At 30.5% G+C, this 14,103-nt stretch overlaps 1 protein-coding gene across 2 annotated transcripts in view; it reads left to right on the top strand.

The window, feature by feature from the left end:
- Positions 1 to 300: 300 nt before the first annotated feature.
- The window catches only part of LOC118183582 (serine/threonine-protein kinase D1-like), a 72,554-nt gene continuing 58,751 nt past the window's right edge, over positions 301 to 14,103 (top strand). The window contains exons 1-4 of one of the 2 annotated variants that reach the window (XM_085813074.1): positions 301 to 488; positions 6,673 to 6,832; positions 7,022 to 7,160; positions 13,499 to 13,630. In XM_085813074.1, the coding sequence (XP_085669200.1) occupies positions 6,689 to 6,832; positions 7,022 to 7,160; positions 13,499 to 13,630 (415 nt within the window). In that variant the 5' untranslated portion in view covers positions 301 to 488; positions 6,673 to 6,688. Of the gene's footprint in view, positions 489 to 758; positions 777 to 6,672; positions 6,833 to 7,021; positions 7,161 to 13,498; positions 13,631 to 14,103 lie in introns of those variants that run through there. The other variant, XM_085813075.1, reaches the window with a different exon arrangement.

The following is a 14,103-nucleotide window of genomic DNA, read 5'->3' as shown; positions in this document are numbered from 1 at the left end:
ATGGATCAATCCTTGTCTCTTTCCTGCAGTCTCAATATTTAAATTTTGTTTCATGGAGTATTAAAACTTAGCCGTATAAGAAATCGAGCAGTTTTAATTCAATAAAACGACTGTGAGTTTAATTTGTAAAAAACGTACCTACCTTGTAAAAATCCTACCTTGTGAAAAACCTACCTTGTGAAAATTTTATAAGTTTTATAAAAATATTCACATTAAAAATATTTTTAAAATTTTAACACCAACGGATTTCAACCTCTTTATTATTCCGCATTAAAAAATCACACAAGTAAAGAAGAGGAGTACAAGAAATCGGGAACAAACGCTTTGACGTTGCATGCGACACTTGTTATTTATTTTGCATTAGAATGACGCCTGTGGATTAAATTGCACCTTTTGTTTATGACATTTAGCTATGTGTCATCTCATTCCATTCTTTGCACTAATGTCGTAGCATAGTGCATCAGAATTTGAATTAAAAACTGTAGTTGGTAAGTTGTTATCAAGCATTACTGACTTTTATATAAAATTTTAAAGAATTAAAAATGTTATATATATATTTTTTTTAAATCGGGAAGTTTTTCTGTCATCTAATTTTGATGTACAAAGCTATTCTTTTGAAAGATATGCCAAGATATAAATCTAACCTCTTTCGGAGTCTTAAGCAATGAAGATGATTTACACCTGTTGCTGCAAGAAATTTTGATTGCTTTTGCCTACTTGTTAGGGAACTCAAGGTTGCGCTTTCCTGTGCTTGTTTGTGGTCATTTAAAATTTCTGTAATTATTATTATTTTTTTTTTAAATTTTATCTCATTAAATAGATTTTTAGTAGCAGTAAACTTTGATAATTTTGTATTTGTACATCTGAAGTGAGTATTTTATATAAAACAAGATTTTATCCGAATTACAGAATCGTAATTTTTTTTCAAATATTTAAGGAATAAACTTGTGTATTAATAATGTATGTGCTTAAAATTGTAATTTAAGATGTGATTTTTTTTTCTCTTTAGTATAGTGTTGCTCATAAGTTATTTGAGCTATATTTTTGTCAAAAAGTTTTGAAGGTATGTGTAGTTGTATGTTTTCCTTTCTGTCTGAGAATCCTTAATTCGTGAAAAATTTTATCCATAAGAGATCTTAAAATTAAATTATCTCTAAAATTAATTTTATTTTTGTATTTATATTCTTTTAAATATAGAATTTGTGCATGTATTAATGCTGGCATATGTAGGTTTTGCTTTATTAAGTTTCAAGAACAAATCTGAAAGATAATAATAATTAATTAATATTCCTGAATTGCAATACAGAATTTATATTTTTGTTGAAAGGCCTTTATCATGTTAAGAATTTATAAACAAGTATTACTAAATGCATACAATCAAGCTTTTATGATAATATAAGTGTAGAGCTATTATAATGTTCAAGATCTAAACTAAACTATGGATTAGATTTTTTCCCTCCTTTTTTGTTATTTATTTTTCTGACTTTATTGCTTTCATGATTCTGTAGTAAAGTACTTAGGTTAAATGCTAATTAATTGCATCTGTGAAGCCTATGTAGCCATGTGATTTAACTGTTAAATGATGATGTGAACTGATAAATATTTTTTTATAAATATGTGAAAAAAATCTACTTAATCAGTACTTTTATTTGAATGTGCTGTAGAACACCAAAATTTTAAAGACTTACTATCCAGAACTACAGATCTTCTCTTCCCTTACTTTATATAAATATTTCAGATTTGTATAATTATTTATACTACTACAAAATTTTTTTTTTTTTTTTTTTGTTCTTAAATGATATGAAGATTTTTTTGAATTGTTTGTCATTATTTTAAATTGATAAAAAATGCCATATCACACTTGCAGTTGAATAAGAATATGTTCTGCAGTTTGTTTAAGTAAAAAATAGCAATTTCTTCGTATAATTCAGTAAGGTAAAATAAAGCATTTTTTGCATTCAGTTTTAGAGCCTATGTGAATAAGAATTTTTTTTTTTTATTTTATTTTATTTTTTTTTTTAAATTTTAGTTCCTAAAAATGGATTGTAGGTTTAGGCAAGTAAAAAAATAATGATATTTAAATTTGAGCAGAAACGGTTCAACAATTTGTATTATACAAAATGAATTTAAAAATAAATTGTGCAATCTTTATTAAAATGAAATAATTATAATATAATGAATTTTATAAAATGAAATAAGTACAGTAAGAAAAGGGGGAACAGAGTTATGAATGGAGGAAGGCAAAGCAGTTTTCCAAATGAAGTATTTTTAGTTCAGTCTGACACACACTATTGATTCAAGTACACCCAACAGAACAGGGAAAATAGCAAGGCTCGTTATAATAGGGAATATGTGCACAAGCTGTACCAAAGGCCCGGGTTCAAATCTGGAAGAAGGCATAGATGTAAATTGTTTCTCGCCTTATAGGAGGCAACAGTGGCATACCTATTAGGTGCTTCCATAGAAAAGTCTGTTGTACTTTTTAAACTATACATATTTTTATGAGCAGTATTTGGCTGTTTTGAAGAAAAAATATGTTTTTCAAGAAAGATTTTTTTGAAAATTATATTTCTTTGAGGTTTAAGAAGTAAGTATTACCAAATTTCCTCATGTATTTTTGTATCTTTTCTTTGCAAATTTTCCCCACTGCATTTTATAATCAGGTTCTGAAAATTTTTAAAATATCTGCATTACTTTCCTCTTCTGCAGCGCTTACAGAGAATAAGCTCCATTGAATTTTAGATAAAAGTTTACACTTAGGTGCCTCTTGTTTTTTGGCGATTCTTTTTTTGATGCCAAGATCAGTGCCAGGAAGGTGCAATTTAAAGATGGCTGCGACACAAAACCAAAGTAAGAAGTAAAAAAATTCCACAAACTCGGTGTCTGTGTACACATCGATCCATTTTCACTTAAAAAAGCATTGGAGAATTGCACAAACTAGGCATTATGCACTGCTTTAACTTTGTCCATGTACACATTGATTTATTTTCACTTAAGAAAAATCAGGCAGCTGAAACAAAGTTAAAAACTATCATGGTAACGAGAAATGGGGTTTCATCTCTAAAACTGAAAAAAATTTGTCGCTAATAGAAGGGGCATCCAATTCTACACTAGAGCTGAATTTTAAAATAGATTCATCCATGTAGTGATTGTTTTCATGTGTGTAACAAAGAGAAACCCTTGTAAATTACGCTTGATGCTCACACAGAGTCTTTCCTTTCTGAGTTTTAAACTTTATGCCAACCTAACACTAGAGCTAACCAATTGCAGCTAAGCAAACATGAACTGACATTCAGTCTACAGTTTTGCTGAATCAGCTGAACATTCACCATCCTTCATTATGCATAGATGATTTGAGGCTCAAGGAGTAGGAGAGACAACAATAAGAAAATCAGGTTGGCTAATTGGAATATGGTAACAGGTAGTTTGGCGACATTTTGGTAAGGCGATAAAGGTTACTAGCTAGGACTTTAGCAATAATCTGAGAAGTACACAGTTCCAGTCACAGGTTATTTTGTGGTGACTTTTATAATGGATAATTTAGAGGGAAAAGAAAATTAATGTAATTTGTTGCATATTTTATTTATTTTATACGTGCAAATGTTCATCCTTGGAAAGGGTATATGCAAGCTGAAGATATAAAAGCTTGCATAGTATACATGTGTTTTAGCGATCAGGTAATTTCATACATGTCCTTTTTACCGACTTCAAAGATTCACAAAATTTTCCTGCATTTTCGTGCAAATTTTTCTATTTTATGAGAAAAATTATTTACATGTTTCATATATAAATTTGCTTTGTAAAAACAAATTTCTGTGCACGTTTGTTCCACTACTTTCCGGAAACTTCCGATCGTGATTTTAGTTAATAAGCACTTAGAAACAATTTCGCACCTAATCTTCATCATGATTAAACACTTTAATTCCATAAAAGTTATAGCACAAGCGTAATTCGGCTAGCAGATTGTTGGAAAAAAATGTTGAGTAAAAACGAAAACATGCCTTTACTTCGTGAAAACAAAATGCCGTCTCCCCCCAAAAAACTAGCAGGTTGCTGTAGCAGGGTTGGTCGGCGAATTTTCGCCAAAAAATCGCCGAGTTACCAGAATCTGAAGATTCACCGGAAAGTTGCATTAACAAATGAGTTAGAGTGAAGTAGAAATGAAGCTATATCTTTAGATATTTATGTTAATGTATATAATATTACAGTTAATATTACTTTTTATTCTTGTTGTAGGCTCCTTTTAAAGGAATAATGTTGCGAGAGTTACTGTAGTTTATCTATATTACTTTTCAGTTGTTATTTTCTTTCTGTAACCACATCCTCCAGAAATTATGTTATTTGCATAATTTTCTTCTCTGGATTTTCAGATGATAAAAGTTAATGCAAAAAAGGAGCAAAATATGTGAGGAAATATGGAATTGAAGGTTTATTTTCATGTACGTAAACAAATACCTACTGCATCAGAAGAAATGCAGTTAATTAAAAAAAACTTTTTATTATTTAAAAAGAGGTTAAACTTTCATTTTGGTAGCATTGTGCTGGCTGCAGTTTGATAGCAATATATCAGTTGCATTAATTTTGAGATTTTCCTTATATGTAATGTAAACAGGGCTGCATTAATATTAAGCAATATGATTGCTATTATGTGTCTTTTGCATTGAAAAATTCAAATTAGATTAATCCATTATTCAACAATCCAAATTATATTTCTTATAAAACTTCTTAAGAAGTATTGCATTAAAATATGAATGTACACTGCACAAAAATAAAAGGGACAGTTCTATATCTCCCATTCTACTGGGCCGATTGATGAAATTCAAATTGCGTTTTTCATATCTCGAAAGCGCGACTTAGGATATATATTAGATTATAGCATTGTTCGAACATAGGTATTTTGACACAAAATCAGACTTTTTCTGAAATAACATACCAGTTTTTTTTCCATATTTTGATTCTACAACTCAAATTATGCCTAGATATTAAATTTTGTAAAATTTGGTGCAAAATTTACAGAAAATTCAAAAAATTATTTTGACACAATATTTTTAGTTTTCGCCAAGAATAATTCACTTGGGAAACTTCTTAATATGTGGACACCAATTTTCCTTTCCCTCCATTATGCTGGAGCGGAAAAAAGGTGTACTTCGTTCCTGCCTTCTTGCATTGTGCGTAAGCGGAAAAAAAGTCTCGTTTCTACTTCCAAATAATTTAGCAAAGTGTCTAAACCATATTTGATGTTTTATCACATTTAACAAGTATGCCAAATTTCAAAATGCACCAATATATAAGCTCGTGTAGATCTTCGGAAATTTTGAATAAGAAAACTGAACTTTTTTGGAGATAATGCTTAGAAATACGTCTACTTTGAGATGATGGTAAAAATTTTATATAATTAAAAAATATTTTTAAAATTTTATAAAAATTATTTAAAAATAAATCATAAAAAATTGCTATATACAGTCAAAAGTCTAATCCGGAGTCGTCGGGACTTATCGTCGCAATTCCGGATTATCGATTTTTCCGGATTATAGATCATCAGTTTAAATCTGGTAAGATATCATGCAGAAATTATAAAATTAAAAATGTGAATCCTTAATTTATGAAATAAAGAGCAATTATGATTTAAAGGGTATAAAAATTTACAAAAAAAAAAAAAAAAAAAAAAAAAAAACTTAATATTTATTTGTTTACATTATTAAACATTTCTTTCGACACGCGCATGCGTAAAGCATACGTTACGCATAGTTGAAATTAGAAAATTGCAACCAGAAAACTATTTGATTTGTATTCGTGATACTTATAATGACGAGGAATTTAATTTAAATCATATCAAAGATGGAGTACATCGAGATGCTGACAGATGAACTTCCAATTCATTGCGCCCCGCAACATCCCCCCCCCCCCGCGCAGAGCAGCGTGAAATTGATAAACAGATTTCGGAATGGTTAGAGGAACCAGCAGTTCCACTTTTTGTTTGATGGACATCGAAACATACTTTCGCTTTGTAGATCCAGCATCAGAAATTTTGACATAATCGAAAGTTCCATCTTACTTTTATAAAATTGCTCTAACGGTCGGCAAAAAATAATAAGCCAGTTCCAATTCGAAGATTAAGGAACAACGCAATCTGCAACATTAACTGAAATAGATAATTAGATAATTTTAGCTTAGCTTATACCGTCCGTTATACGCTAAACGCGCATGCGTAAACGTATTATGGGCATGCGTAAAGGTATTATGCGCATTGCGTTGACGCATGTGCAGAAAGTTTGTAGCTTTGAGGTCCGGATTAACAACTTTTGACTGTGTAAGTCTAATACATTTCCTAAGTCTTGCTTTTGAGACATGAAAAGCAAAGTTGAATTTTGTCAATCAGCCCAGTAGAACAGGAGGTATAGAACTGTCCCCCCCTTTTTTTTTTTGTGCAGTGTACAAGTAATATTTTATTAATTAAAGAGTCAAAATTATATATTTTTTAAATGTAAATTTAATCAATGTTTATAAAAAATAATGTCACTGATGTAGAGAAGTCTTGTCTCCATTCTTGTATTCGAAAAGCTATTTAGGAGCTTATCTGCCTGTTTTGGCTTCTATCATTTTTATATAATTAACATTAATTACATACTTTGTGACATTACAAGTCTTCTAATTTTATGTAACTTTTTTTAGAAAAATAACTGCTATAATGGAGCCTCCAATCCTAAATGTTCCTGGTGAATTAACTTTTATAATGCAAGCTGGCATCTTAAGAGAAACGGTGACTGTAAATTCCGGTGATTTTTCTATTCAGAAACTTAAAGATTTAGCTTGCAACTTTTTAGATAAAAAAGTAAGTTTGAAAAATATAAACTTATTTGAGTGAATTAGGTCATCATGTTATTATATAAAAAGTAATAATTTAAAATAATTTGTTTTTATTATTACTTTTATTGTGTAAAACTGATCACAATTATGTGAAGAAAATAAACTCATTACATGTGAGTAAATCTATATTTAGTCTATGCATTTTTGTTTTTAGTTTCCAGATCATGGAATTAGCAAACTTGACCAAAGATTGATATTCTTTCGTCACGATTACAATTTTGAGAACATTTTGGTACCTGTGTCTACAGTTTCTGATGTATTTGATAATGGTCTTATTGAAATTGTTTTAGCAGGTAAATGTTAAAAGAATATTTTTTATTATATTATTCAGTTTAATATTGAAATGTGGATATTTAGTTTATATCCCTTCCTTATAAAGATGTATATAAAATGCTAAGTAACACAGTTGAAAAATTGCCAAATTTAAGATGTTATTTTAAGATGTGTTACTACTTAAAAGAAAATGTTTTCCTAAAATCAATTGTTGAAATATGTATTTTTCCGCAAGTAAAGTAGCAGCTGTTAGTTGGCAAAACTTAATTGATTTTTGAATTTACATATTTTTATGTGTAATAGTAATATATTATTTTTACCATGTGACAAAAAATGAGAATATGCGTTTTATTATTTTCTGAATTACTTATACTCTTTGATTAGAAATACGTTTTCATTGTATTTCTAAACCCGATGATGATTATTTTTAAAAACCACGTTATCAGAAATAGTGTATTGTGACTCATTTTTATTTGATTATTTTTTCTGTCAGCGCTATGGTCAGTATGTTTGTATACTTTTTAAAATTATTGTGACTATGTTTTTGTCAAGTTTATGTGAAGGAAATTGAAATTATTTTGTATATTGTGCCGTATAATCTTGATAAGCATTTCTGTTTTTGATGAAAATGTTTTGTAAACATTCTGGTGGGTTTTTCTTATAGTTTTTCAAATTTGAAATAGATCCCAGTGAGCAATAAAATACAGTAAACTTCAGATAATTCTTGTTATTAAAAAAATTGAAGTGGAAAGTGCTGATGCTTATGAGTAGTTTAAAATATTAATAATCATTATACATAAAATCAACTAATGCATGAAGAATGCATTTTTAATTGCAGATTGTCAATTAAAGTAAAATAGCATACATGATGAAAACAACAGATAACAATTAAGAAAGAAAGTTGCCAAGTGAGTTGTTATAAATCTGTTATTTCAGTACCTGCCTTCTTGAATATAAATAAATCAGAAGCTAAATTCATTAAAGCAAGTGCTTTGGGAGGGAATACTATGAACTGCAGAGAATTATGGATCATTTCTTTAATTTTTCTGTGAATAAAAATTAAAGATATTTGCAGTGATTTGTAACTGGAAAGGGGCAAAAATTTGTTCCACCTCTTCCGGTCAACAATCTGGGAATGTTTTATTAAAAAATATGTGTATGTGTAACCCAAGTAGCAGGGGGCTCCATTCTTTGGGGAAGAAAAGGGTTGGCTGCATTTTTTCTAACTGTGATGCTGAAAACATTCTCGGCATATTGAAGTGGTCATCAGAATCAACTGATGATTCCGAGAAAAGAAGGGACCAATCACTTTCTTAGGAATTAATGGGTGTCTTACATTACTGATTTCCGTTATAAAATTTTACAGCTGCAGGATTTTTGTGTTTCCTGACATCCAGATCCTGCAATTATGTTAATTAGCCTCTGCTCGAACATGAAATGTTGCTTTATCCCTGAATATGATTTTCCAAAGAAATTGATCTTTATTACTGATATGGTCAAGAATCTCTACAGGAAATTCATTATGAATGACGCGATCATTAGGTTTAATTTGTTGACAAATTTGCAATTTATATGCTGTGAGTTTCAATCATTCATGAACAACTTGATGAACTGTTGACCTGAGAATTCGTGTTTGCAGGTTGACAAAGCAGATGGATTTATTGGTACTGCACGCAAACGCATCTTGAATGGCAGAAATATTTTCATCACTGATGCTTGGCCTATCTGCACATGCCAAATATATCTGTTCTTTTGAAACTGTTTTAACCATCTTTCAGTTGATTGTTCGGTCATTGGAGGTTTAAATTCATGTCGGAATCACCTCTAAAGTCTTTTTGGAGACTTAGTTTCCTATAACCAGAGAATGCACATCCCTTTTCAATGCCATTTTGTATGTTAACAAACTAGTTCCTTGTTGTTATTTCCAAAAATTAGAACAAACAAAATTCCTTGAACTAAGAATTATATTGATATAAATTATTTCCTGTTTCTTCATAAAATTACATTTCAATTTAATTTTGTTATCTTGTGATTAAATTAAGGACATCCTGTTTATCATAATGTAACTTAGATGTACACATTAATTCTCTTTGACGCATTATAATATATTTCAGAACATATATATATATATATTGATTGATTTCAGTTTATTTAATTGAAATATATGTAATATATATAAGGTCTACTGGAATGTTCTGTCTGATAATGTTGTTTCAACTTTTAACATGCATGCAATTTTATGACACTTTATTTTGTATGAATTCCAACAAGGAAAAAATGACACATAAGCATATTAAAATGTAGTGAAAGGTTTCGGTAGAGATGTAGTGTTAGATAGAACGGGCAGAAGATTGTTAAAAATTATGGAGGAGATCATTTCAACCTCAGTGATAACTATGCTCTAATCAGTCATCTTTCACTGATAATGATACTTTCAAGAGCTTAATAGAGCAAGATAATTTTTTTGACACATCAGAGTTGGTGGAAAAGCTTAACTCAGCTCAACAAACCATTTTAGACTGTATTTGGAGACTAAACTTGGTCTATAAATATTCCAGATGGATGCCTCATGAGTTAAGTGAGAAACATTTCCATGATCAAGTCGCCTTATGAACATCTCCACTTGCTTGGAGCAAGAAGGAACCCTTCTTGGACTAGATAATGTCTGGTGATGAAAAATTCATTACATATGAAAACAATAAGAAAAGTGAACTTTCAGCCCGGACAACCTGCCATCTGCACCTCTAAATCGAGCTTAAGCCTGAATAAGGTAATGCTGTATATATGGTGGGATATCCAAGGGCTAATACATTACAAGCTTTTGAAAGCTAACAAAAAGCTCAGTTTGAAGAGATACTGTCTGCAAATAGATGATTTAAACAAAAGAGACGAAGAAACAAAGCCTGCAGTGTTCAATCACAAACATATCATATTGCATTCACGATAATGCCAGACCACATGCTGCTTTGACGACTCTCGCCAAAAAATCACATATTTAGGCTGGGAAATTTTGCTGCATGCACTATACTCTCTAGACATAGCACCCTCCGGTTATCCTTGTTTCTTTTCTTTGCAATTTTTTTTAAGGGGGGAAAATTCAAAACTGAAGCAGATGTCAGAAGTACCACTTCAGTTTATTGTCCCTAAGGATAAGAACATTTTTCAAAAATGGTATTTAAAAATTACCATCATGCTGGCAAGATCTCGCAAGTAATGATGTAAATTGTGCAAACATTATTAAAGGTGTGAAAACATTTGGGAGCTTCCCAAATGGACAGAATTTTCTGGTAGAACGTATATATATATATATATATAAATCTCCACCCAATAATTTCATTCAGTATTCTAAGTAATAGTCGATTTCAAATGTTTGGTTTCTTTGGTTGATTAGACTTACTTTTATCTATAAATGATTGTTGAATTTGAACTATTTATATCCAATGTTTGTTTTTAAGTAAACTTTCATTTGCATTCATAATTAGTCAAATCAGCATGAGATTTCAGAGTAAAATGCATTTAAAATTTTTCCTTAGTCATGACATTCATTATTGATAGACCTATTGAAAAGACATACTTTCGTTTTGGATTGATTGACAGATCTTGAACCCAAATCATTCGTATTTTTAACTCATCAGCAGTTAACATAGGAGTTGAGAAAGTTAGATTTCCTATCTGCATATGCATGCTCTGCATGTTTTCTTCATTATTAGAATTTTAGCATGAATTTTATGAACAGCTTTGCAAAGTTAAATCTTTTCTAGAAATTTGATATACCAACTAATACTTTATTCAACTTCCGTCATTAGTTACTTTGACAATGATGCAAGGCTTTGCATGCAAACAAATGCAGGCTGAAGTCTGCATTTGTTTGCTTTGGCTTGTTGAGGACCTACCAGAATGTGATTTACTTTTTATCACTATCTGAGAAAATGTTTTGTTAGAAGAGCGACCAATCATATATTACTGATTTCTTTAGTTAGTATTTTCAAATAGTTTTTTTATTTAACTCAAATTTTTATGTAGTGTTTTAGGTAAATAAAAATATGTATACAGTCAAAAGTCGTTAATCCGGACTCGTTGGGACTTCGATTCCGGATTATCGATTTTTCCGGATTATAGAACATCAGTTTAAATCGCGTAAGATGGTATGCAGAAATTCTAAAATTAAAAATATGAAACTGTAATTTATGAAATAAAGAACAATTATGATCTAAAGGGTATCAAAATTTACAAAAAAAAATAGCTTAATATTTATTTGTTTACTTTATTAAACATTTCTTTCAATGTAAGTTGTTTAAGTTGCTTCATTTTATGTGATAATACTTTCTCTTTAATTCTATAAACAGACATAATTTTTTGTTCAGTTACAAAGTTTCGCTGTTCAAGTCCGTTAATTGCTGTGCCGAGAATACCGACTAAATTGTCAATCGAAATTTTTTCATTTTCACTAACTCTCTCTGTCACATTCTTCATGTCTTTATCCATTTTTTGCAGCAATTCCACTTTTTGTTTGATGGACATCAGAACATACTTTCGTTTTGTACGATCCTTTGGGAGCTCCAGAATCGGAAATTCTATTTGACATAATTGAAAGTTCAAGTTTACTTTTATAGTATTGCTCTTACAGTCTGCAAAAAATAATAAGCCGTATCCAATTCGAAAATTAAGGAACAACGCAATCATCAACATTAACTGAAATAGATAATTAGATAATTTTAGCTTATACCGTCCGTTATACATAAAACGCGCACGCAAAAACGTATTCTGCGCTTGCGCACACGCAAATGCGCAGTCGTAAGAGGTCTTACATGCACGCGTAAATGCCTATGCGCATGTGTCAACGCTGCTCATGCGCAGAAAGTTTTTAGCTTTGAGGTCTGGATTATAGATCATTCCGAATTAACGACTTTTGACTGTATAATTTTAATGCAAGTCACTGCATATTTGAATAATACATAATGATTTAATTTTGACTTATTAATTAATTGTAACAGTTATTTGAATATTTATAAATTTCACAATATATTTTGAGATATTCATTTTTCTATTCTGTATTATTGCATGGCTTTGTAATTGCATTATTCTTAGCCATTATATATATAAATTAGGTTCACTGTGCTTATTCGGTCAGTATCTGCGAAATACCTATGGGTGACTTAACCCTTCGAGCCGGGTAGCGAAAACGCGCGCTTATCGCGGAGGCCGGCATTGTCTTCCGCGAGCGTCTTTCCAGGGCCGGGGGCTTTTTTGCTACTAAGCCTAAATCCATGAAATTTCCGAAGTATCAATGCATTGTTCAATAATGCTCTATAGAGTATTTAAACGGCTTATGCTTTATAGATATTTTTATATATATACTTTAATTACCTAATTTCTTGTTTAAATGCATATTTTACACATTTTATTTTAATTACTCACCATTTTGTGACTTTTAACATTATAATCTGAAAACTAAATATATTGCTTAAAATTCTCTTTTCGTATGAAAAATTTTAAAACAGGGATCTACACACAGTCCTACGTTACATTCCTTGAACTCATAATAACTCATTTGCCGTTTTGGAGGATTTTTCCGGGAATGTGAACAAACGAAGCATCGTCATCTCATTTTCTTGTCAGTCTCTTCTGAACAAAGTTTTGGAAAATGTCTTTCAGTTAATCTTTCAGAATCAATATCAGAATATCAGAATTTCAGAATCAATATCTGAAATATTTTGCATCATTTCTGCTATTTCATGCTCTGTTAAGCATTTTCGACGCTTCGACATTGAAACGGTAAAAACAGAAAGAATTCACGTCTAACAAGATCTAATTATTTTCTAAAAACTTAACTGTAAACGGAAATACTCAACGCTTTAGCGCATATAAAACTTCTACTTACAATAAACAACTACCACGTGCGAATAAAGTGCGATTTAAAGAGACTTCATAAATCACGCCATTCGGAAACATTTAGTTCCACGTTTGTGTATATAATCAAAAACACGTGTATGTGAGTCATGCTTCTCTCATTTCAAGTAGAAGGTCTAATGCACATGTATCTGAAACCATATGGACATAAAGTGCCATCTTGTGGCAGAAATTATAGTTTGAAAAACGTTCCAAGGTACTGGCACAAATACGTGACAGTCGGTAGAGAATGCAACAATGCTCTGGCACGCCTGTGTCTCGGCCGGTAGATAAGTGTGTTCGTTGCTGGCACGTATACGTGACAGTCGGCACGAAGGGGTTAATAATGAGATTTGACTTTAGTAATGTTCCCTTGAAAACTTTCTTGATAGTTACTGTAAAGGGGGAATGTTTTACTTCATAGCAGTTATTACTAATTAAGTTATTAAATAAATGTCTTTTTCCTTAGGAAATAATGCTTCAGATGATACGCAGATGAGACCTCATGCTCTTATGCTGCATTCTTACAAGTCTCCAACATTTTGTGACTTTTGTGGGGAAATGCTTTTTGGTTTAGTTCGGCAAGGTTTAAAGTGTGAAGGTAATGTTGTAATGAATTTTTGACATTATTATTAGTTTAGAATGAAATGTATATTTTGGAAATGGCATTTTATGTCAGTATATGTTTTTGATAATATTTATTCTAAAAATCCTATCAGTTATTAAAATAAATTCTGGATTCATTATATGATTTTCTTTTTTTCTGCATTCAGTTTCAATTTAGCACTTAACCAGTTACCTTTGCTGTTTGAACATGACATCTGAGATGTTTTAATTTTGTATAATGATAAGGAAGTTATATTCAAATCAAGTAAATTAAGCAACTGCTAAAAATTAAACAGAATAAGCTTATTTGCAACAGCAAAATGGGAAACATCATTTAACAGTATCAGAATGTTAATTTTTGAGTTTGATAGAGATATGTATCTGGAAAAAAAGGAGAGGTAAGAAAAAAATTAACATGTATTTTTATGATATAATTTTTCATGAGAATCGGTTAAAAAGAGCCGAAAA

This window comes from Stegodyphus dumicola, chromosome 3 (genome assembly GCF_044657685.1).
Source record: "Stegodyphus dumicola isolate Sdum_Otavi_A_Nest chromosome 3, ASM4465768v1".
NCBI lineage: Eukaryota > Metazoa > Arthropoda > Arachnida > Araneae > Eresidae > Stegodyphus > Stegodyphus dumicola.
Note: the sequence above shows the minus strand (reverse complement) of the source record. Positions and strands in the feature narration are given on the sequence as shown.